Raw genomic sequence first — 27715 nt, 5'->3', positions numbered from 1 at the left:
ACAGAGAAAGGTTTGTGTTTTTATTTATTTTACTTTTTTTTAACATTTATTTATTTTTGAGAGACAGAGAGAAAGCAGGGGAGGGTCAGAGAGAGAAGGAGACAGAGAATCCGAAGCAGACTCCAGGCTCTGAGCTGTCAGCACAGAGCCTGACGCAGGGCTCAAACTCATGGACCGCAAGATCATGACCTGAGTTGAAGTGAGGCACTTAACTGACTGAGCCACCCAGGAGCCCCCAGCAGGAAAGGTTTTTTAAAAAGGCAGAGAGAGTGTACAACAAGGAAGTCATAGATAGAAAAATAAATCATCTGGCAAGGTAACCTTCCTTTGGGGGACAGTAGAGCCATTAGGAGCATTGCCTCAGTGGTGCTGACCAAAAAATTCCGGACTGACCAGTTAGGATTACATACCTAGGGAAGGTCGAAACTGTAATCACGTCACTTATTAAATCTTGGCATGGTGTCATGGGTTTGAGATAGGGAAACTGAAGGACTCCATAGAAATCTGGTTTTTTGCTCCTTTTCCTGCTTCTATTCTTATTAGGACCTGTGCCCCCACCCCACTCTACACATGTGTAAGAATGTCCTCCTTGGATTTTTAAAATTTTATTTATTTATTTATTTATTTATTTATTTATTTATTTATTTATGAGGGGGTGGGGCAAGGGGCAGAGAGAGGGAGAGAGAGAATCCCAAGCAGGCTCTGCGCTGTTAGCGCACAGCCGGGACTCAGGGCTCGATCCTGCCAACTGTGAGATCATGACCTGAGCTGAAATCAAGTCAGACGTTCAACCCACCGAGCCACCCAGGTGCCCCTTGAATGTCCTCCTTGTAAAAGACAAGGAATTAATGATTTATTTAACTTCTAAGCAAAGACCAGGTGAGAATGACCAGAGGAAGCCATTGTAGAGGCTGCTTTTAGGCAAACGGGCTTGAGTGATGAGGTGTGGAAAGGGCCCACAGCGATTCCCTGGCTGAATAGAGACAGGCCCACTGGGTGACCCAAAATATCCATAGGCCCTAACTGACCAATGGGTTACTTACAACCAGGCACAGTTACCAAAAAAGGGAAAATTCCATATATCGCCATAACTCCTCACCTTCCCTGCTTTAAAAACAGCCCCCACCCACTGCCTCATGGCAGACATGACCTGCCTGCTACTCCCTTGCGGTGTGTTCCATAAACTTCTATTGCCTTTGTTCTGCCTCAGGTGAATTCTTTCACCACCTGCACCATTGGCTTCCACCTGATCTTCGCCCCACATTTGGAGGCCCCCATCTGACCAGATAGATACCTCATTTAGATACCACAGCCATCCTATGCACATTCTAGACCATGGCACTAGACATCTTAATGCCAAGGCCCCTTTGTTCCAAGGAATAACACCTGGGTCCTTGTCTTTGCTCTAACCAGTTCCTGGATACCTGAGGGGACACGTGCACCAGATCCCTGTCCTCAGTAAAAATCCCAGACCCCAAACAAAGACGAGACTCCCTCCTTTTCTTTCTGAGTAGCCCGGACACTATCTATATCTGCACTCTCTCTACACCTTCTATAAACTCTGCTCTCACTTCCTGCTGGCTCACGCTCGATTTCCATCCTACACGCAGCCAGGTCCTGTGGGACTCCCTCTGGGTCCCCAGCCCCAGCCCGTGGGCATCAGGTTTAACTCAAGTGACTCCATTTGGGGCCTGTTGCTTCTTTTTAACAATTTAAATACTGAAAATTTTAAGCACATGTGAAGGAAAATAAATGCATGTTAAAACTATACAGAGTTTCCTCTTCTGGCCATGATGTAGTTAGTAAGAGTGGACTTACTGAATTCATGTAAAAAACTATAAAACTAGAGAGAACAGGAGCACCTACCTGGGTGGCTCAGTTGGTTGAGCGTCCAACTTTGGCTCAGGTCATAGTCTGATGGTTCATGAGTTCAAGCCCCATGTTGGGCTCTGTGCTGACTGCATGAAGCCTGCTTGGGATTCTCTGTCCCCCTCTCTTTCCACCCCTCCCCCACTCATGCGCGCTCTCTCTCTCTCTCTCTCTTTCTCTCTCTCTCTCTCAAAAATAAATAAACATTAAAAAAAAACTAGACAACCTATGAAAAATGTTTTCAGACTGGAGACAACAGGCAGTACAGACCTGTGATCCCTGAGAAAAAGGCACCTTTTATGACAGTGCAGGGGAGAAAGAGTCCATACAGACCATAGCAGGTTCTCTAAGATGAGGAGACAGACATTTCAGTTCAAGAAGGCAGAGGCAGCTGGGTTTGGGTGGCAGAATCCTAGGAAGCCAGAAGCTACACAGAGAAAATCTCTAGAAATTTCCATAAAGCGTCCTCTTGAGTCTGTTCCTAATAGAATCAATGCCAGGCAAAGAATGAACAGGAAACAGTAAGGTGAATAGTTCTCAGCGTTCACACAGAGCTGGGAGATGTTCACGTTGAAATCTGAGGACTCTGACCTGAGGCATTCAGCAGAACTCCTAGAAGTACAATAACTAGCCTTAGGGGACATCAAGATTTGCTCAAACTTTCAGGCCAAAGTCACACTCTTTTGGGGGTGACTCATCTTTACAAAGCTTCAAAACAAACCTTGAAAGAGTCAAGCTGATCAGAAAATAATTTGAACTGTCTTAAAGGAAAAAAATATATTTTTATTCTTGTAAAATATATATAACATTTAAAATTTTAATCACTTTTAAAAATAAAAATTTTTTTCCCATTTTAAAATTTATTTTATATATATAGAGAGAGTGAGAGCAGGGGAGAAGGGCAGAGGGAGAGAGAGAATCCCAAGCAGGCCTCACATTCAGCACAGAGCCTGATGCAGGGCTCGATCCCACGGTCCTGGGATCATGACCTGAGCTGAAATCAAGAGTCGGGCACTCAACTGACTCAGCCACTCAGGTGCCCCTAGCTTTTTAATCATTTTTAAGTGGCATTAAGTACATTCACATTGTCTGCAACTATCACCACTGGCCTTCTTCCCAAGCTGAAACTCTGTCCCCATTAAACATCAACTCTCCATTTCCCCCTCCCCTCAGCCCTTCTACTATCTGTCTCTAAGAGTTTGACTACTCTAGGTACTTCACAAAAGTGGAATCATACAATGTTTGTCCTTGCGTGTCAGGCCTTTTTAACTTAGCATAATGTCCTCAAGGTTTTCCCATGTTGTAGCATTTGTCAGCATTTTCTTCCTATTTAAGGCTGAAAAATATTCCATTGTATGGATACACCACAATTTGCTTATCCACTCCTCTGCCCAGGAAACTTGGCTTGCTTCTGCCTTTTGGCTGTTGTGAATAAGGCTATTATGAACATGGGTGTACAAATATCTGTTTGAACCACTGATTTAATTTCTTTGGGGTATTTACAGAAGACGGATTTCTGGATCATATGGTTCCAATGGTTTTAAAGGAAAACAACAGGGGTGCTGGGTGGCTCAGTCAGTTAGGCATCCAACTTCGTCTCAGGTCATGATATCATGGTTCGTGGGTTCAAGCCCCACATCGGGCTCTGTGCTGACAGCTCGGAGCCTGGAGCCTGCTTTGGATTCTGTGTCTCCCTCTCTCTCTGCCCTGCCCTGGCTCATGCTCTGTCTCTCCCTCTCTCTCTCAAAAATAAATAAACATTTTTTTTTAAAAAGGAAAACAACAAACTCTGACACTCAGTGTAAAATTTATAATGTCTAGCATCTGATAAAAAATTAATAGGTACGTAAAGAAGCAGGAAAATGTAATCCAAAACCAGGAAAATAATCAGTCAATAGAAACAGATCCAGAAATGACAGACATTATGGGTTGGGAGACAAGGACTTTAATTATGAATATGCTCAAAGACTTAAAAGAACATAAATGTAGTAACAGAAAAATAAAAGGTAATAAAAAGAAAAAGAGAACTTCTAGAGATAAAAACAACGACAATATGTGCAAGGATCAGTGAGCTTAAAGAGTAGCAATAGAAACTACTGCTTGTAAGACCTACAGTTAGCAATCTCGCCACTGAAGTAGTCTCTGTCTCAAGCACTGGGACATTGAAAATTCTTCTGTTCCTTTCCCAGTATTTTAGTACAGTTCTTTGGCCTCCTGATCCATGTAGCTTCAGCTGTCAGTAAATATCCTGAGAGGGGAAACGACTCCTGAATTTGAGTCTTCCAAGTCTCCAATGTCCTTCCTTTAGCACAGCATAATTTTTCTTTTTTTTTTTTTTTTTTAATTTTTTTTTTTTCAACGTTTTTATTTTTGGGACAGAGAGAGACAGAGCATGAACGGGCGAGGGGCAGAGAGAGAGGGAGACACAGAATCGGAAACAGGCTCCAGGCTCTGAGCCATCAGCCCAGAGCCTGACGCGGGGCTCGAACTCACGGAACGCGAGATCGTGACCTGGCTGAAGTCGGACGCTTAACCGACTGCGCCACCCAGGCGCCCCTTCAAAAGCTCAACTGGTTTTTCCTGTATGAGATCAGCTGCCCTTTGCCTGGACCAAGCCTTAAATACTTTGAATAATGTTTTAATGTGTAATATTTGAAATAAACAGTGCCTGGCACATTATAAGCCCTCAACGAATATTAACTGAATGAATGAATTTCATTGTATTTCCTGATTCTCTTGTCTCTTGGAAGTTCAAACTGCTACAACACTGAGTCAATGAATATGTGTTCATCTAAAGATGTTTAGAATACTGAAGGTTTTTCTCCCTAATGCTTTAGGAACATTTACTGTGGCCAGGCATTGTTATAAGCACCTTACATATATTAACTCATTCAATACAGTAGAGAACAAGCAGAAAGTGGCCCCCCTTTATCTGTATTCCCCCCTTACCTGTGGAGGGATACGTTCTAAGACCCTCAGGTGATGCCTGAAAGGTGTGGATGGTACCAAACCTTATATATACTGTGTTTTTTCCTATACATACATATCTATGATAAAGTTTCACTTGTAAATTAGGTATGGTAAGAGATTAACAACAACAATAAAATAGGACAATTAGAGTAAGTAATGAGTCATGTGAATGTGGTCTCTCTAAAAATATCTCATTGTACTGTACTCACCCTTCTTCTTGTGATGATGTGAGATGATAAAATGCTTCTAGGATGAGACAAAGTGAGGGGTATGATGTAGGCATTGTGAGGTAGCGTTAGGCTACTATCCACCTTCTCAGGCTATGTCAGAAGGATCGTCTGCTTCTGGACCATGATTGACTCAGGGAGCTGAAAATGAGGAGAACAAAACAGAGGATAAGGGGGTACTACTACTCAGAACAACCCTATAAAATTCATGGTACTAATCTCTTCATTTTACATGCATGGAAAGTAACATACAGAGGAGTTATCTAATTTGTCTCTGGTCAAACAACTCGTATGATACTGGTAAAACAAACACCCTGTCCTTCTCTCTCTCTCCCCCCTCTCTCTAATGTTTTGGCCCATGAAAATCAAGACTTAAAGGCAGGATTTCACACAGTACCTCAAAGAGTGTTTTTTTTTTAACTGTTAATTTATTTTTCTTTACTAAACATAGAATCCTATCAAAGATTAGTCCTACTATCAATTACAACTAATTGCCACTGTTAACTAGTCCTATGTTGCTTTGTTTAAATAGCATTCATGTAACAGAAAAGTAAATTCTGAATAACATAATTTCAGATAAATACCTATCTTCATATTTTTATGTTACAGCAATAACACAGATATGTATAATAATTCATTATATTCAACATACTATGTTATTCGTCTGGTAGGACTGTGTCCAGGGTTGTCTCTCTAAAAAGGTGGTCACTCTCCTGGCGCCTGGGTGGCTCAGACGGTTGCGTGACCGACTTTGTCTCAGGTCATGATCTCACGGTCTGTGGGTTCAAGCCCTGTGTTGGGCTCTGTGCTGACAGCTCGGAGCCAGCTTTGGATTCTGTTTCCCTCTTTCTCTGCTCCTCCCCTGCTCGCGCTCTGCCAAAAATAAATAAATATTTTTTAAAAAACAGATTAAAAGGTGGTCACTCTACATTACACTCACAAGGGGAGCTTTTTAAAAATACACAATTTGAGGGCGCCTCAAAGGCTCAGTTAAGCCTGGGACTCTTGATTTCAGCTCGGGTCACGGTCTCAATTTATGGAGCCCGGCATCTGGCTGTGCACCGACAGCATTAAGCCTGCTTGGGATTCTCTCTCCTTCTCTCTCTGCCCTTCCCCCCCTCAAAATAAATGTATAAAACATTTTTTAAAAACCCACGCAATTGCACAAGGGCCCATCTTAAGGCATTCTGGTTCAACTGGTGTGGGAGGGGAAGGTCTCGCCGTTAGAGTTTTCAAAACCTCCTGGGGATTCTTGTTACAGATTCCGAACTGCTTGGCTGGGCGGGAACCGGCTGGGCGGGGCCTGAAAGTCACGTGCCCCAACCGGGACCCTCTGCAGCAGTTGATTGGCCTCGACCAGGGGTGCGTGAGACGGAGGCCCCTTCTCTATTAAACGGACCAGAGAGTTGCGAAGCCTCCGAGCTTCCTAGAAGGTACGCTGGCCGAGAAGCTGGGCTCCCCGCGCAGGAATAAGGGTCGGCGAGTGGCGCGGGCTTCTTCCGCATTCGCGCCCTCAGGTAGGGGCTTAGCGGAGGGGCGGCGACCTGTCACGGGTCTTGACCCGAACCTGGAGAGGGAAGCTCAGCCATGGGGGCCGCCGCAGGTGGACACTGAGGTCTTCCCGGAGGAGATGGCACCGCGGAGGGTCGGAAGCAGGTCTAGGAAGAGAGGAGCTCGTGTGATGGGACGGGTGGGTGCGGCGGCAGAGCCACGGTGTCCCCGCAACGGAAGGTGACAGGGCTCGAGAGACAGTCCTCACCCCCCGCCTTCGGGGCAGGTCGCAGGGACTTAAGGGAGCGTCTTCCTGAAGATGTCAACTTGTGAATATTTTCCGTGGCGTCGGGTCTTCAACATTAAGGAGGAACAAGTCCGATGAATGAACGGCTGGTTAACAGTGTGGTTCGGTTCGGTTTGGTTTGGTTAGGTTATAGACGAAAAGGAGATGTGATCGAACGTTTCCTGAGTTCACATTGTTGCGAAGTGGCGTTTTAGATTCTGACTTCCAATGCACGGTAGACGGGATAGTTAGGTAATGAGAGGGTTGAGGTCCCTTTCCCAGTCTTGAAGCCATCGATCAGGACGTTTCTTTGGAGCGCCTCCATGCTTAAAAGGCAGAGCAGAGGATCTTACAAGCAGTGTTTTTAGGGTACGTGAATGGTGCGAGGGATGTGCTTAAAAACGCACTTAGAGAAAGCAGCATTCACCAGTGGCCAGAGAAGTACAAAAAAAAAAAAAAAAAAGAAAAGAAAAAATCACCTGGATCCCAGTAACTATTGTTACTACTGTAACAATTGTGGAGGGCCACAATTTGGATGTACCCTAGGCCAACCACCCATGGCTGTGGAATCAAAACTTGAACTGCCCTAATTTCGCCAAAGTGCAGACTCTCCTGCAGAACTTAAGCTTTCTTCATGTCAGGGTGACTTGTAGCTTCCTAGCGCGTCAGCTGCAGACCAGTCAACTTGTACAGTGCTTCTATTCTAAAATAGGGTTGTAAGTTTCTAGTAAACGATAGAAAACAAAGCTACTTCCTCATCTCCTGTGTAGGGGGCAGATAAATAACTGTCTTTCTCAGTTCTTAGCTGAGACTCCTGCAATAAAAGATTAAGAAACAGACAAGTCTATTTACATGCATACTTCGTGTATGTGTGGGAAATACCCACAGAAAAATGAGTAACTCCTGGGGTGGCTTAGAATTCAGGCCTAAATACCATCTTTTTTTTTTTTTTTAAGTTTATTTATTTTTGAGAGAGAGAGGGAGACAGAGAATCCCAAGTAGGCTCCTCACTGTCAGCACAGAGCTGGACACGGGGCTCGAACTCACTAAACCGTGAGATCATGACCTGAGCCGAAATCGAGTCTGACGCTTAACTGACGGAGCCACCCAGGCACCCCTAAATACCATCTTAATAGGGAAAGGGGAGAGAGGATGTAGGCCTCTTAGAGGAGAGTAAATGCTTTTTAGGAAAGATGAACGGGCCCGTAGAAGAATAGACAGAAGGTCCAATAGTTTATGACAAAGTTTGTCTGGGTGTTGTGTCAACGTCTAGTCTCCTCTCCTGTGACACAAGTCTATCTTCCCTGGTTGGTGAAACTCCCTGGGAGGGGAATTTATGACACTTGAGTTCTTTTTGGAGGATCTGTCTTTAGGCATACGCAGGGGGTTCAGAGAAGGCCTTTCTCTGCGTTTGCCTCTTTTCAAGTGCCTGAAGCTCGAAATAATCATGGGGCAGCATCTTCTCTCCCCTTCACGTGCTTTCTGAACTGAGCAGTGACTGCCGAGAGCTCTCAGCTTCTTCACGCTTTCGGCTTAGAAGTCTCCTTGTTTGTTTCTCCCTCAAGAAAATATTCATATCAAGTAAAGCTCTCTGAATATCCTTTTGACAGTGATTACCTCTGTGTATATAAAATGTAGCCTGAAATCTCCAACTGCCCTAACGTCATTTTATACTCTCTGAGCTGATTCTGTGTGAGATGCAGAAATAAATGAAGACCGCCCTCCCCACCCACCCCCCAAAATGCGAATGAGCAAAGGCTCTTCATTCAGACCCTCCACAGCAAGGAAGGGAGCCACTGTCACGTGTTTAGCAGAGACTCAAAGCAGGCAGGCGAAAGTGGGGTGAAAAAGGGGGGAGTTTGGATGTACCCACTTTGGAGGCTATTGGTTTGGGAAAGCTGGAGGTGGTAAGTAGAAACGGAACATCCTATGTGGTTGGGGAGGGCTTTCTCTGTTGGTCCTAAGTTGGAAGAAGGAAGTAAAAATTCAGGATAATCTGGCAGTTATTGACCAAATCTGGATGTGGGGCTGATTGCTACACTGGCTGTGGTTTGGGTTCTGGGCTGGTTGCTACAGGTGGTGAGCCAGAGTTCTGTTTTTGTCTATGGTCTTGTCCCTTTGTGTATTTAGTCTTTCAGTGAGAACGTATTCTACAGAACATACTCTAGGGAGAAGGGGAGGGCGGGGCCCTTGGAGAAAGCTTTGGAAATTGAGCTAACTTCAGAAATTCCTGAAAAGACTCTCCTAGCAGCTCCTTTCATGTTATCACCCATTTTGACACCAAACACCGTGACTGGGTATTACCTGAGGTTTGTTGGCCTCGTTGGACTTCCCTGTCCCAGGGCTGCCTGGTGAGAGAGCTTTAAGTTCTGGCCATACTCATGATCGTTTTTCTCCTTCAGTCTAGACTGATGGCTGCAATCCTGCCCCATCTCCAAGACCAGGATGTGGAAGCTGTATTCGTGACAGCTGGGTGGAAGGTGAGCTGGGCGGCTCCTCTCCTTCCTTAGGATACTCCCTGTGGCCCTGCAATGGCCTTGACTCCTTTGTTCACGTTGAGCCATCTTTATTAATTTGGGGACTTTTCTTTCTTGGAAGGTATGCTGTAAAGAGCTTGAACTGTGGGCTCAGGTTCAAGTCCAGGCTTTGTTTTAGTTGTGTTACCTTCAGCAAGTCACATAAGCTCTCTGGGCCTCAGTTTACTTATCTGTAAATGGGACGATGATAGTTCTTATCACAAGGAGTTGTGAGTATTGAGACACTTATGAAAATAAGTAAGTAATACTTACCATAGTATCTGGTTATATTTTAAGCACTCTGCAAGCTTTTTTTTTTTTTTTTAATTTTTTTTTTTTCAACGTTTATTTATTTTTTTGGGACAGAGAGAGACAGAGCATGAACGGGGGAGGGGCAGAGAGAGAGGGAGACACAGAATCGGAAACAGGCTCCAGGCTCCGAGCCATCAGCCCAGAGCCTGACGCGGGGCTCGAACTCCCGGACCGCGAGATCGTGACCTGGCTGAAGTCGGACGCTTAACCGACTGTGCCACCCAGGCGCCCAGCACTCTGCAAGCTTTAGCTACTGTTACAATAGTCATTGATTGTTTCTGTCAGTGAGGGATACTGTGAACCTACTGTGTACCAGATACTATCCTTTGTGCTGGGAGATAAACTCTACCTGAAGGAGTTAACAGTCTTTATGGAAAAGTAGATATGTAAACAGATTCTTGTAATATGGGGATAAATTCTGATCTGCCCGTGTTAAAGGGAACAAGAGCAGCTTAGTTACTGAATTTGTAACATTACGGAGGATGATTATGAAAAGTTGAGTTTAGGGGCATCTGGGTGGCTCAGTCAGTTAAGTGTCCAACTCTTGATTTGGGCTCAGATCATGATCTCATGGTTCCTGAGATCAAGCCCTGTGTCAGGCTCTGCGCTGACAGCTCAGAGCCTGGAGCCTGTTTCCCATTCTGGGTCTCCCTCTCTCTCTGCCCTTCCCCTGCTCATGCTCTGTCTCTCTGTCAAAAATAAACATTAAAAAAAAATTTTTTTTAAGTTGAGTTTAGGGGCACCTGGGTGGCTCAGTCAGTTAAGCGTCTGGCTCTTGATTTCAGCTCAGGTCATGATCTTATGGTTTGTGAGATCGAGCCCTGCGTCAATCAGGCTCTGTGCTGTCCGTGCTTGACATTCTCTCTCTCTCTCTCTCTCTCTCTCTCTCTCTCTCTCTCTCTCTGCCCCTCCCCTGCTGTCACTGTCTCTCTCTCAAAACAAACATTAAAAAAAAGTGTTGAGTTTAAAGTTAAGGAGACAAGTTAGGATGCCATTGCAACAATTTTGAAAGGACAGCTGGACAAGGAGGGAACAAGGAGTCTGTAGCGCTCTTCTGGCTTCATGGCCAGTGCGCCCTGACCGCCAGAGAGTCTGCAGCGCTCTTCTGTTCCTCCGCTCCGTTGCACAGCCCGTTCTCCCCTTCACAGGCAAACTCACATATTTGCATTTTAAGACTGAACTAAAAACTCTTCTCCATGAAACCCTCCCTGACTTCCTTCATTAGCATCACTCTGCCCTGCGATCCCAGGTGCTCCGACATAGGGAGCAGTTGCAGAGGCTTGATGAGGCTTAAACCGGATGGTGGCTTATGGAGTGACAGGAAGTGAGTGTGTGGTTTTCTTCTGGAAGCTGGTCCGGTAAGGGAAGGAGAGAGAGCAGAGAAGGAAAGCACGGAACATCTTCTTAAAGATAGGCGAGATTTTGGCATTTTTGGTGGCGAAGGGGAAGGAGTTAGTGGAGAAGTAAGTGTTTAAGAAAAACATTCCTGTGTCTCTCTGCTTTCTCCTTTCATGCTTTCACTTCACTTCTGACATCAGACATGCTGGTGCTTTCCCGCACATATCGGGCACTTCCTTGACACCAGCCAGGTGCCCTGCAGTTTAGCTCAGTTTTGATGCTCTCTTCAAGGGTTAGCATCGGATGCCACAGGTTAAGGGCTCAGTCCCACAGGACTGCCCCTCCCCCACTTCTGACACCAGCCAATTGCAAGTCCAGGTTGTCACCTGTACCTTGAGTGACTGACTATATATTTGGAGGTTCCCATGACTTCGCTCCTTGGGTTCGATTAATTTGCTAGCGTGACTCAACTCACGAAAACCGTTTACTTACTAGATTACTGGTTTATTACAGGCTGTAACTCGCAAACAGCCACACAGAGGTGCGTAGGGCAAGGTGTGGGGAAGGGGCACAGAGCTTCTGTGCTGAGTGTGCAGCACTCCCAGCACCAACTCAGGCTCGACAGCCCCGAAGCTCTCTGAACCCCATTCTCCTGGGTTTTTATGGAGACTCATTGTGTGGACTCGATTGATTACATCATTGGTCTTTGGTGATTGATTGGATTTCCAGCCCCTCTCCCTCCTCTGAATTGGGGTGGAGGGTTCAAACCCTCTAGTCACCTGGTTGGTTCCCCCTGGCAACCAGCCTCCCAGACTTGGGGCCTTTCCAAAGCTCACCTCTTTAACATTAACTCAGGTGTGGTCAAAGGAATTTGTTGTAAGGTGACATGCCTTTGTGGCTCTGGAGCTATTTCAGAAACCAAGGGCAAAAGACCAACTATTAAGAGATGCTCCTTTGCTCTTATCCCTTAGGAATTCCAGCGGTTTTAGGAGCTCTGTGCCAGAAATGATGAAGATTAAATCTACATTTCTTATTATAAGTCATGGTATGGTAGGGGAGAAGAGGGTAAGGATATAGAAAAGGCAGAGTGCTGTCATTGGATTAAGACCCTGGCGGAGACACGAGGGAATGGAAGCAGAGGTGGAGGCAGAGGGGCAGCGGTTGCTAGAAGAGCCTCTTCTGCTGAGGTGGGGAGGGGGAGGAGTGAGAACACAGGTAATGCCTGGTGGGAGTGTGAGAGGGGTTAGGGAGCCTGTGCCCCGTGGGCTCTTTCCTGGGACATAATGGGCAATGCCTTCCCAAAGGGAGTAGTGGGGGTGAGTCACATGTCCTCCTAGCCCCCTCCGAGTACCTCCCACTGGATCGTTACCATGTTGACTTCCATCTTTCCCCACTGGACAGTTCACTCCCTGAGCAGGGACAAAGGCTGCTACAGAGTCAGACAGATTGTGCATGTAGCAACTCCCCATTCACACAGCTGTGATGTGAACTGTGTTCTGCAGGATTGAACAGTGCACAGCCTGAACAGCTATATCCTGTGGCCTCAGTAGGAACCTTTATTGCTGGCCTACAGCTTGAAGGCTAGCAACTTACTGGTGCCCAATAAATGTTTCTTGAAAGAAAGAGAGTGGTAAAGATATAGAAAACCCTGAGAAGGAACATGAGAGAGCAAGAGTTTGGGGCAACATTAAAGGCCTGACTCTCAAACAGTGTATAGAGATAACTTGGTGGGAGATGAAGCCATTTTATTCCTACCTGTTAGCCTTCATGCAGAGCAGAGAATGTCAGCTGAGGAGACTTGCAGAGCAGCTGTGGTAAAAGGAGGGACATTTGGGATGGGTAGTGAGTGGGAACTTGAAACCATAGTCCTGGAAATCAGGCTTGGTAGGGAGGAAAGAAGGGTCATGCAATTTGGGAGATTCTGGTGTCTGTTTCCTGAGGGGGTGGGGGTGAGTATTTCCTTTTCCTGATCACCCTTTTCATCCACAGATTGCCTCTCATGCTACTCAGTTTGTCCTAATAGAGGGGAGTGTGGTGGGCAGACACTAGGCCTCTGCTCCAAGAGCTCCCGTGGTGGGAGGCACCTTCTGTTCTCAGCCCACATGAGTTGAACATAGTTGCAAATGGAAACTTCTACAAAACTTCTACCCCGTAGTACATTGTACCAACGGTCTCTGTTTGCCCCCCTCTGATATATGTTCCACCCTCCCCCACTTTGGTCTGGGCCCTGGGAGGCTGACCTTCACACACCATCGATGGGTGCTGGCTTTTGGCAATGGGATGGAAGGGGTCAGGGGACCAGAAACCTGGAAGAAAGTGGTGTCAGGTTTTATTCCCACAGCCTCGTGCCTGTTGGGCTGTGGGATGAGAGTGGCCGCAGAGCTCCAGTCTTCTAACAACTTTCTGGATTCCAGTAACCCCTCTCCTTCCGTCTTCCCCTTCAGACATATGGGTGATTGTTCCCCATGAGAGCCAGCCTGGCATGCTTCTGCGTGCCTTGTTGGCTTCCATGAAGCCTGTCCCTTCCTTTGCAAATTGTCTGCATGCCAGCCTATCCTCAGTGACCTCATTTGAATGTGCCATCTCTTTCCCAAGGGAATCTGGGACAGAAATATATTATTTGTTAAAGGTGCTGGTGTATGGAGCAGGGTCAGCAAACTGACCTGGACCCGGTAGTCAAGTTTCACTGGAACACAGCTCTGCCCATTCACTTACCTGTTGTCTCTGGCTGCTTTTGTGTGACAGCAGCAGAGCTGAATAATTGTAGCAGAGACCAAATCACCTGAAAGCCTAAAATGTTTACCATCTGGCCTTCTACAGAATAAGTTTGTCAGGGTGTCTGGGTGGCTCAGTCCCGTTAGGCGTCCGACCCTTGATTTTGGCTCAGGTCAGGATCTCATGGTTTGTGAGGCTGAGCCCCGCATGGGGCTCCACACTGACAGCATAGGGCCTGCTTGGGATTCTCTCTCTCTGCCCCTCCCCCACTCACAAATGCACGTTTTCTCTCTCTCTCAAAATAAATAAACTTTAAAAAAGAAAAAGTTTGTCTATGCTATAGTATAGAGGAAAGAATGAGCTTGGCCAAGTCACTTTACCTCCTCAAGCCTCACCTGTAGAATAATGATAGTTCACAAAGTCGTTTTAAGAACTGAGGTTAGGGGCGCCTGGGTGGCGCAGTCGGTTAAGCGTCCGACTTCAGCCAGGTCACGATCTCGCGGTCTGGGAGTTCGAGCCCCGCGTCAGGCTCTGGGCTGATGGCTCAGAGCCTGGAGCCTGTTTCCGATTCTGTGTCTCCCTCTCTCTCTGCCCCTCCCCCGTTCATGCTCTGTCTCTCTCTGTCGCAAAAATAGATAAACGTTGAAAAAAAATTAAAAAAAAAAAAAAGAACTGAGGTTGGGGGCACCTGGGTGGCCCAGTTGGTGAAGTGTCCAACTCTTGATTTCAGCTCAGGGCATGATCTCACGGTTCATGAGTTCAAGCCCCGTGTCGGGCTCTGTGCTGACAGTGTGGAGCCTGCTTGGGATCCCCTCTGTCTCTCTTTCTCTCTCCCTTTCTTGCTCTCTCTCTCTCAAAAATAAATGAACTTAAAAAAAAAAAAAAGAATTGAGGCTATAATTAGTCTCTGTTTTCAGGAGTCGCTGTCATTTGAGGATGTGGCTGTGTACTTCACTAGAGAAGAGTGGGACAAACTTGACTGGGCTCAGAAGGACCTCTACAGAGACGTGATGCTGGAGAATTACAGGAACATGATCTTGCTGGGTAATGAATAACTTGGCTTGAAGATTTGGCTCCGAGTGTCTACACAAGTGCTCAGCCCCTTATTTGCAATTCTAAAATCAGAAAAGCTTTGCAAACTAGAAGTTTTTTCATAACTCATCTGGCTGTAAGACCCAACCTGAAGTGTTCAGGTGGTAAAACCTGATCTCTTCTACTGGAAGCTGTGTATCATCCTTCTTTTTCCCATGTGGTCATCACATCTATATATTTAGCGTACCAGAAATATCAGCGTGTTTGATTAAGGGTACGGCTCCAACCCCTGTTGGGGGTGGTACATAATAGAAAACATACACACCAAGTCACCTTCCTAAAATCCAGAAAAATTCTGACCTGAAACGCAGCTGGCCTCTACAATGTTTTCAAATAAGGGATTGTGGACAATGAATAGTTGCCTATTGTTTTAGAGGTCAGAGACGCTTAATCCACTCCCCACCCCGATCCGCATCTTCCTTATCTGTTAGACCCATAGGAGCTGAACGGTTTATGGCTGATTTGGATTCCAAAGGTTAGCTTCTTTTTCTCTCGAAAAGTCTTTTTCTTTCTTCCCTCTGGAAATGGGTTCCTTCTTTGTTTGCAGCATCACTGGGTGTCTAGGAAATGATTCCTAACGGACTTCATTTCTGAACCTCCACTGCTTCCCCACTCACAGACCCTGCCTTTGGCTTATTGCAATGCAGAGTCTCCTCCCATGGGCGTTTTCTCAACAAATCTCTTTCTGGGGTCCAGCTTTGACGCCCACACTGACACTCTTGCTACATACAGTCTTGACCACCTCCTGCGGGATTGTCTGCCCACCTCTGGAGTTTCTGATGTTTATTTTCCTTGTAGAAGCATTTACAAGAGCAGACTTGAATACACACAAGGTACAGGAACGGGAGAACATTCAGGGGTAACACTGTTCATATTTTGGAATGTTTCCATCCAGTTTCTCTCTCTCTCTCTCCTTTTAAAAAATGTAGCTGAACAGAGGTGCCTGAGTGGCTCAGTCGGTTAAGCATCCAACTCTTGGTTTCAGCTCAGGTCATGATCTCACAGTTTGTGAGTTCGAGCCCTGCGTTGTACTCTGTGCTGACAGCATGGAGTCTGCTTGAGATTCGCTCTCTCTCCCTCTCTCTGCCCCTCCACTACTCGCACTGTGTCTCTGTCACTCTCAAAATAAATAAATAAGCTTAAAAAAATGTGGCTGAACATATTCTGTGTATAATTTTGTAATTCCTTTAAATCTTAACTAATGTTAAGCTTCAACATTTTCCCTATGTTATTAAAAGCCCCCATAAATACAGTAAATGATCATAATGTAATTCTGTTGTATGATCTGTAATGTTTAATCATTTTCCCATTTAGGGATATTTAGTTTGGCTTCTTGTTGTTGTTGTTGACTTGTTTATGGATTTATCATCTACTATACTTAATGTTCTAATGGATGTTTGTGACCATAAATCCTTATATGAATTTCTGACTGTTCCCAAGATCCAGAATATTGGTGTCAAAGGGTAGTCTCTCTGATTATTGAATGGCCTTTCACTAACAAAGTAGGAAATAAAAATCATCTGCAGGCCTACTGCCCAGAAATTACCCCTGTTAACATGTTGGTTTACTTTTTCCTAGTCTTTTCATATATATTAATACTTAATGTACATATACCCACACATATAGTTTTTAAAAACAAAATTTGGGTCATACTTCATGAGTTTTTCATTCTCCTTTAAGATATATAGGGAACATTTTCCTACTTTAATATTCTTTGAGCACATGGATTTTTAGGATCTAATACTTTTGCCTTCACTGAATTCACGTTACACTGTAGCTGTTCCCATACTGATGTCTACTTTATTTCCAGTTTTGCATAGGTACAACTGTGCTGAACATCTCTGGCACATTAATCTTGTCCTGATTGTTCCTTAGGCTGTATCTCTACGATGACCAAATCTAAGGGTGTGAATATTGTTGAGAATTTACTGAATCTTTCAGTAAAGATTGTTGGAGTTTCAGAAAGATTGTGCCAAATTCTCTTCTCACCAGCCCTTTTGATTATTGCTCTTATCTGTTTGCCACTGTAGACTCAAGGGGGTTAAGGTGAGTGCTGGGACCTCTCTCTGTAACTCACTAACCACATCCCATTTACTTCCCCATGAGTAGGATTTCAGTTTCCCAAACCTGAGGTGATCTGCCTGCTGGAGCAGTGGGAAGAGCCATGGATCCTGGATCTACCAAGAACTGGGACTAGGAAGGCTTCCAGTAGTGCTTGCCCAGGTGGGTGAGGAGAGGACCCAGTCCAAGTGGAAAAATCAGGAAGGGGCAGGAAAGCACCTTAGTGAAGCCCCTCGTGTGCCCCCCAGATCCTGAGCCACATGTTCAACATCCATTATCCCACTTATTCATCCCTGCTGCCCTCTGAAGGTAGTACGTAAGTGTGGCCATTAGACCCATTTTCCAGATGAAGAATCAAAGATTCAGATGTCACACAGATTGACTTATAGTTTTAAAAACTATATCAATCTGTCACACAGATTGATAGTTGAGGTTCGATTTCAAGCCTGCAAAGCTCATGCTCGTTCTACTGCGGTAGAGTGTTTCTCTGAACTCTTTTTCCAAATCAGATACTTCTTTCTTCCATGCTCGTTACTTATCCTTCCCCTCTGTTTTCCTCTCATTCCTTTGCCTTCATCCTGTTTGTCATATTCCCACGGTGTTTCTCAACATACCTACTTTTTCCTACTTACTATGTCCTGATTGCTGCTTTTACCTTTTTTTCACATTCCTGTGTTCCAGAGTTTCTCAGCCTCTGCTCTATTGACATTTGGGGCTAGATAGTTCTTTTTTTTTTTTTTTTTAGTTTTTAAAAATGTTTATTTGAGAGAGAGAGAGAGAGCATGAGTGAGGGAGGGGCAGAAAGGGAGGGAGACACAGAATCCGAAGCAGGCGCCAGGCTCCGAGCTGTCAACACAGAGCCCGATGTGGGGCTTGAACCCACAGACCACGAGATCATGACCTGAACCCACCCAGGCGCCCCCAGGCTGGATAATTCTTTGTTGTGGAGGAGCTGTCCTGTGCGTTGTCAGGTGTTGAGCCATATTAGCCTCTACCCATTAGGTTTTAGTAGCACCATGCCAGTTGGGACAACCAGAAATGTCTCCAGACATTGTCCAGTGTCCCCCAGGAGGCAAAATCACCTCTGATTGAGAACCTCTACTCTATTCCATTGGCCTTTGTACCTACTTCCCTCTGGTTCCTTTTCTCTTGTGTCTTATGCTCTCCGTTTTTAAAGAGTTGTTTCTCTCAGAATTATTAAAAAAATACTAACCTAGAAAGTATAAGATGTCACCTGTCCTATATTTATGTGACTTCACTGAGTACCGAGAGTTTTATTTTTCCAATAGTAGTGATATATTTACTCAGTTCTCACTTCTCTGACACACACTTGTGCATTTTTCAGTCGTTCAGTTTATTTTGAGAACTCTTTCTGGTGTCAAAGCCGTGAGTCCTGTGGAAATCAGAATTTGGGCCTCTTTAGCAGGACAATATAACTAAGCAAGCACTTCGTTTCACTTGAGTGTCTTCCACACACACAGGTGGCTTCTTTTTTTTCCTTCTGTGATGTGGTGGGCAGGTCATTTCTATGTCTTCTTTTTATTTGGTTAGGTTCTGAAGCCAGATGGAAGATGAAAAAGCCAACTCCAGGGCAGAAGATCTTTAAAGATTTAGAGTCGTGTAAGACATCGGCAGTAAAGCAGCAAACAGCCAAGGGATCTTCAGAAAAGTTACGTAAATGTAACGAATTGGTGGACATTTACAGACTTGCCTTTCCCACTATTGGTGATGAATGCAGTAAGAACTTCCTTCAAAACCTTCACCTTATTCAAGGTCAGAATGCTCAAACAGGGAGGAGGCGTGGCCAGTGTGATGAGTATGGAAAGCCTTTCAGTCAGAGATCACTGTTTTTGCAGCATAAGCAAATCCCTCCAAACGCAAAATCTTACAAATGCAGTGAATGTGGAAGAGTCTTCAGACGTCAGGCAAATTTTGTTCGACATCATAGAATTCACACATCAGAGGACCCCTTTGAATGCGACATATGTGGGCAAGCCTTCAAACAGAAGTCCACTCTTGCTGTCCATAAACAGTGTCATCTGCAGAAAAAGCCATATAAATGTCATGACTGTGGAAAATGTTTCCGTCAGATGGCATATCTTATTGAACATAAGAGGATCCATACCAAAGAAAAACCCTATAAATGTAGTGAGTGTGAAAGAACGTTTAGTCAGAATTCAACCCTTATTCGACATCAGCTAATCCATAGTGGAGAAAAACCCCACAAATGTGTCGAGTGTGGAAAAGCCTTTGGTCGGCATTCGACCCTTATGAGCCATCAACAGATTCACACTAAACAGAACACTCATAAATGCAGTGAATGCGGGGAATGCTTCAGTCGGAATGTAGACCTCATTCAGCATCAAAGAACCCATACCAAGGAGGAATTCTTTGAATGTAGAGAATGTGGAAAAACTTTTAGTTTTAAGGCAAATCTTCATCGCCATGAGGTCATTCATACTGGAGAGAGACCTTACAGATGTGAGAAATGTGGAAAATCTTTTATCTGGCGCACAAGCTTTATTAAGCATCAGGGTACTCACAGAGAACAGGCATCTGTGTGATACTAACTGGAAAAAGACCATTTAAAGACCAGAACTGGGACACCTGGCTGGCTGTCGGTGGAGCCTATAACTCTTGATCTCAGGGTTGTGAGTTTGAGCCCCACGTTGGGTGTAGAGATTACTTAAAATCTTAAAAAAAATAAAATAAATGAAGACCAGAACTTACCACTAGTGTAGTTATGTGTAATTACATTGTTTTAAGACAATTACTAACCGGAACTGAAATGGTTTTGCTTTGGGGACCCTCTTTCTGCAGCTAACCTTCTTGCTATAGTTAAGAATTACTTAATAGAGGGGCGCCTGGGTGGCTCCGTCGGTTGAGTGACCGACTTCGGCTCAGGTCAGGATCTCACGGTTTGTGAGTTTGAGCTCGGGCTCTGTGCTGACAGCTTGGAGCCTGGAGCTGCTTCAGATTCTGTGTCTCCCTCTCTCTCTGCCCCTCCCCCACTCATGCTCTGTCTTTCTCTGTCTCAGAAATAAATAAGCATTAAAAAATATTTTTTTAAAAGAATTACTTAATAGAACATGTAATAGGCTGTTATGTACAGTCTCCCTTGAGTCCCTCCCCCGACCATACTTTCATTCCCTCAAGTCAAGGCAGAAGGGAGGCATAAAAACTATGTGGTTCCCTAGGCTGGAGACCATTTGATGATTATGAACGATTTAAGAATGCTCTTCTTATTTCTCAATAAAACTGGAGGAAAAAAAAAAGTTTTTAATTAAAAAAAATAGGTGTAAAGAAATACCTTTCTTGGTTTCATATGGAAAAATCACCTGATATTATATTGAATTTTTAAAAATAAAGTAAGAGCTACTCACCTAAGAATGACTAAAATGTATCCATAAACTAAAATTAGTGTGCCACTAGATTCTACTGAGAGTTCTAAGTCAAGTGTTAACAGAAGCTGTTGGTGCCTCTGCCCCCTGCTTACTCCATCTGCTGGGCTTCATCTGACTTGCACTGTGTGTCTCTTGGTCTGCAGGCTTTTTTTATTTTTATTTTTATTTTTTTAATTTTTTTTTCAATGTTTATTTATTTTTGGGACAGAGAGAGACAGAGCATGAACGGGGGAGGGGCAGAGAGAGAGGGAGACACAGAATCGGAAACAGGCTCCAGGCTCTGAGCCATCAGCCCAGAGCCCGACGCGGGGCTCGAACTCACAGACTGCGAGATCGTGACCTGGCTGAAGTCGGACGCTTAACCGACTGCGCCACCCAGGCGTCCCCTGCAGGCTTTTTTTAAAACCACGAAAAGGCCACTGCTCTGTAGGGTAACTAGCACATTTTGAGAGCAGGCCTCGACTAAAGCTTGATGGGAATTTGACAAATATGATATTCTCCCCTGGGGTGGAATAAGTCTGAAGCATGTGTTTTACATGGTTTTCAGTTTTCCCATGGGAGGATTATGCATTCATTTACCTTGGAAGCTCCTTATCAGCTGTCTTCCCCAGCTATAGTCCTTGGGGAGCCATACCCTTTCTCCATAAGCACATCCTTATGTTCAGGTTATGTAAGTTGAGCTGACCTTACAACTCTTCCCTACAGCTCACCAAGACAAGAACCCCATTTGAAATTCTAGTATCCTAAACAGCATCCTAGGTCTGCATTACAACTTGCTGCTATTTAGACCCTCTCCTATAAATCCCATCTAGTTTCTTCTTGATTTTATTTTCTTGCTCCTACCAATTCTATGACTTCTTACCCAACATATAAAAACAAAGATCACTGAGAAAGGAAGTGGCACCTCAGAAAATTAAGGAATGTTAAGCCTTGCAGGAGGAAAATAATGAAAAGGGATAGATTGTATATTGGGTTCAAAAAGCAGTCATTTTGTAGTGGTCAGTGAATTGGCTAGAAGAACCTACACAAAATTAAGTCGAGACTTCTGACTGAGGGGGAAATAAGCCAGTGAGAGATAAGACCACTTAAAACAACTTTGGGAGATGGGGACCTATGTAAAAGTGCTTCCCTCCACTGCTAAGTGGAAGCCATATAAATCAATACATACATACATACATACATACATACATAGTGATTAGATACATAGGGGCACCTGGCTGGCTCAGTTGGTGGAGCATGCAACTCCTGATCTCGGGGTTTAAGTTTAAGCCCCACGTTGGATGTAGAGATTACTTAAAATCTTTAAAGCAAACGTCCTGATGGCAGCTCTCAGTTGTATGGATGAGAACTGAACTGGAGGTCAGTACTCTGGTGTGGGGAGACTGTTACAGGCAGGACACTTGGCTATATGAAGACCTAGATGCATGCCGTAAAGGTTATTCTTGGGCTGTGGCCAACGGCTAAGACATATAGTCTGGCAAGTGGACCTTGGACAATTAAAAATAAAGTGAGGAGCCCAATTATGATAAGCCCTTTGCTTCCCAGAATAATCCAGGGTGGTTCTGAAGGTAACATATTCTAGGCGGACCATTTGAAATGAAAGTGTGGATATGTGGGCATCCAAGATAAGTGGCCATGGAGGCTCCCAAGCCATGCTGTCAAATCATCCCACATTCCATTGTGACACCTGCTGGGGCACCAATGGTTGTCAGAGAGTGTTTAGAACCTGCCAGGTTAGCACAGTGGGAAGTGGGCTCATCCCACTGCATGTGCCTGGTAGATTGACCTGCCCCACGTCCCTTCCTGGAACCGCAGATACCTCACAACCTCTGGTCCCTCACTCTCTGGTGGGGTTAGTGAGAGGGCCCAGCCATGTGCTGCTGCGGTTCCCACCCTGAGCCCCAGGAACTTCCCTTTTAACTCTATGCCACTGCCCTAGAGACCTCTGAGTCCCAAGCAGGGCACAGGACCTTCCAGAACAGAACTTGGAAATGTTTCAAAGACATGCTAAAGCAATAGATTTAAACGACCATATCACTCTCTCTTCTAGCTCCAGTCAGGAATTCTAACACTTTGTCAACAAATATCTGGACTTCCCATTTTGTAGGACAGGAGATGCTATGTAGGTGCTATGGGAGAATGTGAAGAATGGAAAGATTGTTGCCCTCTGTTATGGACTGAATTGTGTCCCCCAAATTCATACGTTGAAGTCCTAACCCCTGGTGTGACTGTATTTGGAAACAGGGCCTTTAAAGAGGTAATTGAGGTTAAATGAGGTGCTAAGTGTGGGGCGTTTAGTGATAAGACTGGTGTCCTTTTAAGAGGAAGAGATACTAGAGGCCTCTCCATCCACTGCACAGAGGAAAGGCCATGTGAGGACATAGTGAGAAGGAGGCTGTCTACAGGTCAGGAAGGGGTATCAACAGAAACCAACCCTGAGGGCACCTTAGCCTTGGATGTCCTGCTCTAGAACTGTGTGAAAATAAATGTGTTATTTAAGCCACCTAGTCTGTGGTCTTTTGTTTTGGCGTGAGAGCTAATCCACTCACCCTTTATAATCTAGGGTTCAGAGATGGCGTATTCACGTTAACTTACTGGCTATAATAGTTTGCATGGTAAGTGACAAAGCCTACAGATAATGGTAGTTTAGTAAAGGAAATATTTTGGGGTAGGATAATTGAGAAGTGACATTTTAAAATTGTTTTACAAGAGTCGACTTTTCCGTTGTTAATCTGGTGGGCTAGGGTCTGGGAAAAGGGATCTGGGATTAAAAGCATCTTGAACAAAGGCGTGCATATATGTGGAAATATATGGAAAATTCAAGTAGTATGTAAGCAAGAGTCAATGTGTCGAGAGGGTAGAAGAAGGGAAGAATGGAGGGAAAGCTAAAAGTACAGAGAGGACAGTCAGCTCTAAGTCTGTGGTGTTCCTGGGGTGCCTGGGTGGCTCAGTCAGTTAAGCACTGGACTCTTGAATTTGGCTCAGGTCATGATCCCAAAGTTGTGGGCTCGAGCCCCATGTTGGGCTCCACGCTTAAGATTTTTCTCTCCCTCTCCCTCTGCCCCTTCCCTGCTTACACACCTTCCCTCTCTCTCTCAAAAACAAAAACAAAAAAAAGTCTGTGGCGTTCCTCCAGTAAAAAGAACACTGGAATCAGGCTATCACTACTACTCTATTGCTTACTAGCTCTGTGACCCTGGGCAAATAACCTTGATAGGCTTGGGGAGAACAACACCAGGGTGATACAGCTCATGGCCCGCCTAAACAGACACCATGTCCACGCCCTCATTCTCAGCCCCAGTGCTAGATACAAAATCTCATTCATAAGTGACATTCTCCACATGACACACCAGACCCTGAACACACCCAGGCCAGCCCTCTCGCCATCCCTCCTGTCTGGCCATGCGCTACTATTCCACCACGTCCAGGATCAAGCAAGGGAGTTCTGAGAAGCAAGTGACTTAGTTTTGGGTTTTGTACATTTAGGAAAAAAACAAAACAAAACTAAGATGTGGTAAGGTGACAAGGCTCGAGTAGAAGACTCATAACGGAATGTAATTTGGTACTTGCTTTGGGGGAATGTGTATTAGCTCACACACTGATCAAGAAATTCTACTTTTGGGAATCTAGGCTTAGATTCTGAAGAACAATCAAGGGGGCGCCTGGGTGGCCCAGTCAGTTAGGCGTCCAACACTTGATTTTGGATCAGGTCCCAATCCCAGATCCTAGCATCATGGTATCAAGCCCCAGTGTAAGGTTCCACGCTCAGCATGGAGCCTGCTTAAGATTCTCTCTCTCTGGGAATGCAAACTGGTGCAGCCACTCTGTATACAGTGTGGAGGTTCCTCAAAAAACTAAAAATAGAACTACCCTACGACCCAGCAATTGCACTACTAGGTATTTATCCAAGGGATACAGGTGTGCTGTTTCGAAGGGACACATGCACCCCAATGTTTATAGCAGCACTATCAACAACAGCCAAAGGACGGGAAGAGCCCAAATGTCCATTGATGGATGAATGGATAAAGAAGATGTGGTCTAGATATATGTACAAAGGAGTATTACTCGGCAATCAAAAAAGAATGAAATCTTGCCATTTGCAACTATGTGGATGGAACTGGAGGGTATTGTGCTAAGTGAAATTAGTCAGAGAAAGATAAAAATCATATGACTTTACTCATATGAGGACTTTAAGAGACAAAACAGATGAACACAAAGGAAGGGAAGCAAAAATAATAAAAACAGGGAGGGGGACAAAAACATAAGAGACTTAAATATGGGGAACAAACAGAGGGTTACTGGAGGGGTTGTGGGAGGGAGGATGGGCTAAATGGGTAAGGGGCATTAAGGAATCTACTCCTGAAATCATTGTTGCACTATACGCTAACTAACTTGGATGTAAATTTAAAAAATTAGAAAAAAAAAAGAAAATGAAAAGTAATAGCCCCTTCCTAACCATTCCCAGATATCTCACTGAAGAACTCAATATGCTCTGAAAATAATTATTTTTCAAATGGGAGTCTTTCTAAATAGAAAAGACTGGAAATAGTTAGTTTAGCAGATATAATGCTTGGACTGACAGTTACCTGTTTGAGCCACACATTTGTTGTCATCAGTTGATTCTTTTCATCCTAGGAAAATGACAATTAGAAAGATGTAAACTCAAATTAAGTGAACTTTTTGAGATTTTTTTTTTTGTCAGAAAGACCTCCCTGAGTCTTACATTTGAGGTGTTCAAAGTGTAGAGGATTCTCAACTTAAAAACAGTTAAATGGCATGGGATCCTAAAATATTATGCATATTTTGCATAAAATAAAAAATAATAATTAAAGCAACAAAAAAAAAAGATTCTCTCTCTCTCCCCCTCTGCTCCTCTCCCCCATTGGACTATCCCTCTGTAAAAAACATAATAAAGATAAGTAAATAAATTGATTAATTAAAAAAATAAAGAACAATCCAAATTATGTTAAAATTACACTGATATTCACTACAGCATTGCTTGCAACAACAAAAAGGAGTAATGGCTGAAATGACCAGTAAAAGGAAAATGGGACACAATTGTCAAATCTACTCAATGGATAATGATGCAGCCATTAAGCATAAAGGTTATGAAAACCACGTAAAACCCTTAAGACATAATATTAAAAAGATGTAAAATATAAACACTGTGGTTTTCATTACATGAGAAGCATGCAGAGAAAAAAAAAAAAAAACCAGAAGGAAATACAACAAAATGCCTATAACAGGTGATCAGGGTTGTAGGATTATGGGTAATTTCTTTTCCTGTTATTTTTCCAAATATCCAATAGTATGCTTATATTCCCTCGATTTAAAAAAAAAAAAACAACCCTGCGGGGAGGTGTCTGGGTGGCTCAGTCAGTTAAGCACCTGACTTTGGCTTGGGTCATGAACTCATAGTTCGTGGGTTTGAGTCCCGCATTGGGCTTTGTGCTGACAGCTCAGAGCCTGCAGCCTGCTTTGGATTCTGTGTCCCCCTCTCTGCCACTCCCTGGCTCATGCTCTCTCTCTCTCCCTCTCAAAAATACACATTACAGTGAAACAAACAAACAAAAAACCACAGGGGCACCTGGCTGGTTCAGTCAATAGAGCATGTGACTTTTGATCTCAGGCTTGTGAGTTCGAGCCCCATGTTGGGTGTAGAGATGACTTAAATAAATAAAACTTTAAAAATAAAATAAAAATAAAAAATAAATTAAAAAACACACAAAAAACCCCAACCAGGTTAAAAAAAAAAACAACTTACATGCAATACATGTTTGTGTGTAGAAAGATAAGATAGGCTCAGGCTTAGTTTCATTCCTACAGTTTAACCCAACAAGGGCAAAAAAGCAAACCCCATAGCCTTCCCTCACCAGGCACAGGGGTGGAAAGACGGCGCTGGGAAGTTAAATAATGATCGTTTTAACCCCCTTTCTGAGCTAGTGTTTCTTATCTTGAGGCGTGTGCATGCGCCACTGGCCCTCCACCACTACTACTGGGCAGAGGGGAGGAGGGGCAGGGAGAAGCGGCAAGCCATGGTGGGGTGGGAGCCCGTCACTGATGTAAAGGAAAAAACTCACGTTACTGGACAGTCAGATCACCCAAGTTCTAAAGCATCAACTGTGAGCCTCCACTTCCTTTCTACCTGGGAATGACATGGTAGCTTACCTTGTCCACTTTACCTCAGTAGGATTGCTTGGAAGTCAAATGGAAAATGTCTATGGATGCATTTTATGGATGATAGAGTATTACATGTCAGTGAATACCCATTAACAAAACAAGCAAGAGCTGAAGGAGCTTCTTTCTGCCTTTGGTGTCCTCTTCTGGAACACCCCCAAGGATGCACTCCACACCACTTCCTTATGTCCCATACGTTAGGAAGCCTTGACAGGGGTGGCTGGGTGGCTCAGTTGGTTAAGCATCTGATCTTCGGCTCAGGTCATGATCTTGCAGTTCACAAGTTCGAGCCCTGCTTCTGGCTCTGTGCTGACAGTTCAGAGCCTGGAGCCTTCTTCAGATTCTGTGTCTCCCTCTCTCTCTGCCCCTCTCCCTCTCCGTCTCTCTCTTTCTCATAAAGAAAAGAAAAGAAAAGAAAAGAAAAGAAAAGAAAAGAAAAGAAAAGAAAAGAAAAGAAAAGAAAAGAAAAGAAAGAAAAAAGAAAGAAGCCTTGACAGAAAAAACATGTTTTAGGTTATTTGATATCACAAGAGCCTCCCTCCCTCTCCCCTACACAAAGCTTACCAAAAGGTTTAATGCGGACTTTCATCAAAAACCAAAAGTTCTCAAATAAAGTGCCCTTAATTTTTTTTTTTTTTTTTTAAATTTTTTTTCAACGTTTATTTATTTTTGGGACAGAGAGAGACAGAGCATGAACGGGGGAGGGGCAGAGAGAGAGGGAGACACAGAATCGGAAACAGGCTCCAGGCTCTGAGCCCTCAGCCCAGAGCCCGACGCGGGGCTCGAACTCCCGGACCGCGAGATCGTGACCTGGCTGAAGTCGGACGCTTAACCGACTGCGCCACCCAGGCGCCCCAAAGTGCCCTTAATTTAATAAGCTTAGAAAAGGATACAATGATGGGAATTTGTAGGTGTATTTGGGTGGCGTTTCCCTTTGCCTCTCTTTTGAAAAGAAATCAACAAGACGTATAAAATTGAACCCCTAGAATGGGGAAGAAAGAGAAACTCTGCAAAGTTCATTTTTAAAAAAGCAAAAAATATAGAGTGTGTCTTGTATGTACCAAACTTTACACGGTGTTTTGGATCATCATGTATTTGAAATCCTGTCCACCATCAAAGCAGAAAGACAATTCTAAGTGTCACAAATATTTCTCAGGGCAGTGAGTGGAGTGGGCAAGATTTGGTCTGAAAGCAGAGGTAAGAAAAGAGAAGAGACCAGGACAGAACTGTTACAAGTGAGCCCTTGATGTCGTCGGG

The 27715-nt window shown here is 44.3% G+C and overlaps 1 protein-coding gene and 1 long non-coding RNA gene across 7 annotated transcripts; one reads left to right on the top strand and one right to left on the bottom strand.

The window, feature by feature from the left end:
• Positions 1–6436: 6436 nt before the first annotated feature.
• Positions 6437–19768, top strand: ZNF789 (zinc finger protein 789). Of its 5 annotated transcripts, none has more exons than XM_030300426.1 (5): positions 6437–6499; positions 9246–9323; positions 14642–14768; positions 16926–17039; positions 18429–19768. In XM_030300426.1, exons 2-5 carry the CDS (start codon positions 9255–9257, stop codon positions 19439–19441), a joined length of 1323 nt encoding a protein of 440 aa, XP_030156286.1. In that variant the 5' UTR covers positions 6437–6499; positions 9246–9254; the 3' UTR covers positions 19442–19768. The 5 variants fall into 5 exon arrangements, with proteins under 5 accessions (XP_030156286.1, XP_030156285.1, XP_030156287.1 ...); XM_030300425.1 differs by lacking the exon at positions 6437–6499 and adding an exon at positions 6500–6583; XM_030300427.1 differs by lacking the exon at positions 6437–6499 and adding an exon at positions 6600–6722.
• On the bottom strand, positions 18122–26745 carry LOC115503893. 2 transcript variants are annotated; one of them, XR_003965531.1, is made up of 3 exons: positions 26464–26745; positions 24868–24912; positions 18122–18916 (listed from the first exon to the last, which is right to left on the bottom strand). It is a non-coding gene; the product is annotated as an uncharacterized LOC115503893 (long non-coding RNA). The 2 variants fall into 2 exon arrangements; XR_003965530.1 differs by lacking the exon at positions 26464–26745 and having other exon boundaries at positions 24868–25122.
• Between the last annotated feature and the right edge of the window lie 970 nt (positions 26746–27715).

This window comes from Lynx canadensis, chromosome E3 (genome assembly GCF_007474595.2).
Source record: "Lynx canadensis isolate LIC74 chromosome E3, mLynCan4.pri.v2, whole genome shotgun sequence".
NCBI classification, from domain to species: Eukaryota; Metazoa; Chordata; class Mammalia; order Carnivora; family Felidae; genus Lynx; species Lynx canadensis.
The sequence above is the reverse complement of the archived record's forward strand: the minus strand, read 5'-3'. Positions and strand labels throughout refer to the sequence as shown.

Bases quoted from the DNA above. Each gene is read 5' to 3' on its own strand.
- ZNF789 (XM_030300423.1), top strand. From the start codon at position 6,697: ATGGCACCGCGGAGGGTCGGAAGCAGGTCTAGGAAGAGAGGAGCTCGT. The intron at 6,757-9,245 runs GTGGGTGCGGCG...TTTCTCCTTCAG, and splicing joins GAGCTCGTGTGATGGGACGG to TCTAGACTGATGGCTGCAAT. The intron at 9,324-14,641 runs GTGAGCTGGGCG...CTCTGTTTTCAG, and splicing joins TCGTGACAGCTGGGTGGAAG to GAGTCGCTGTCATTTGAGGA.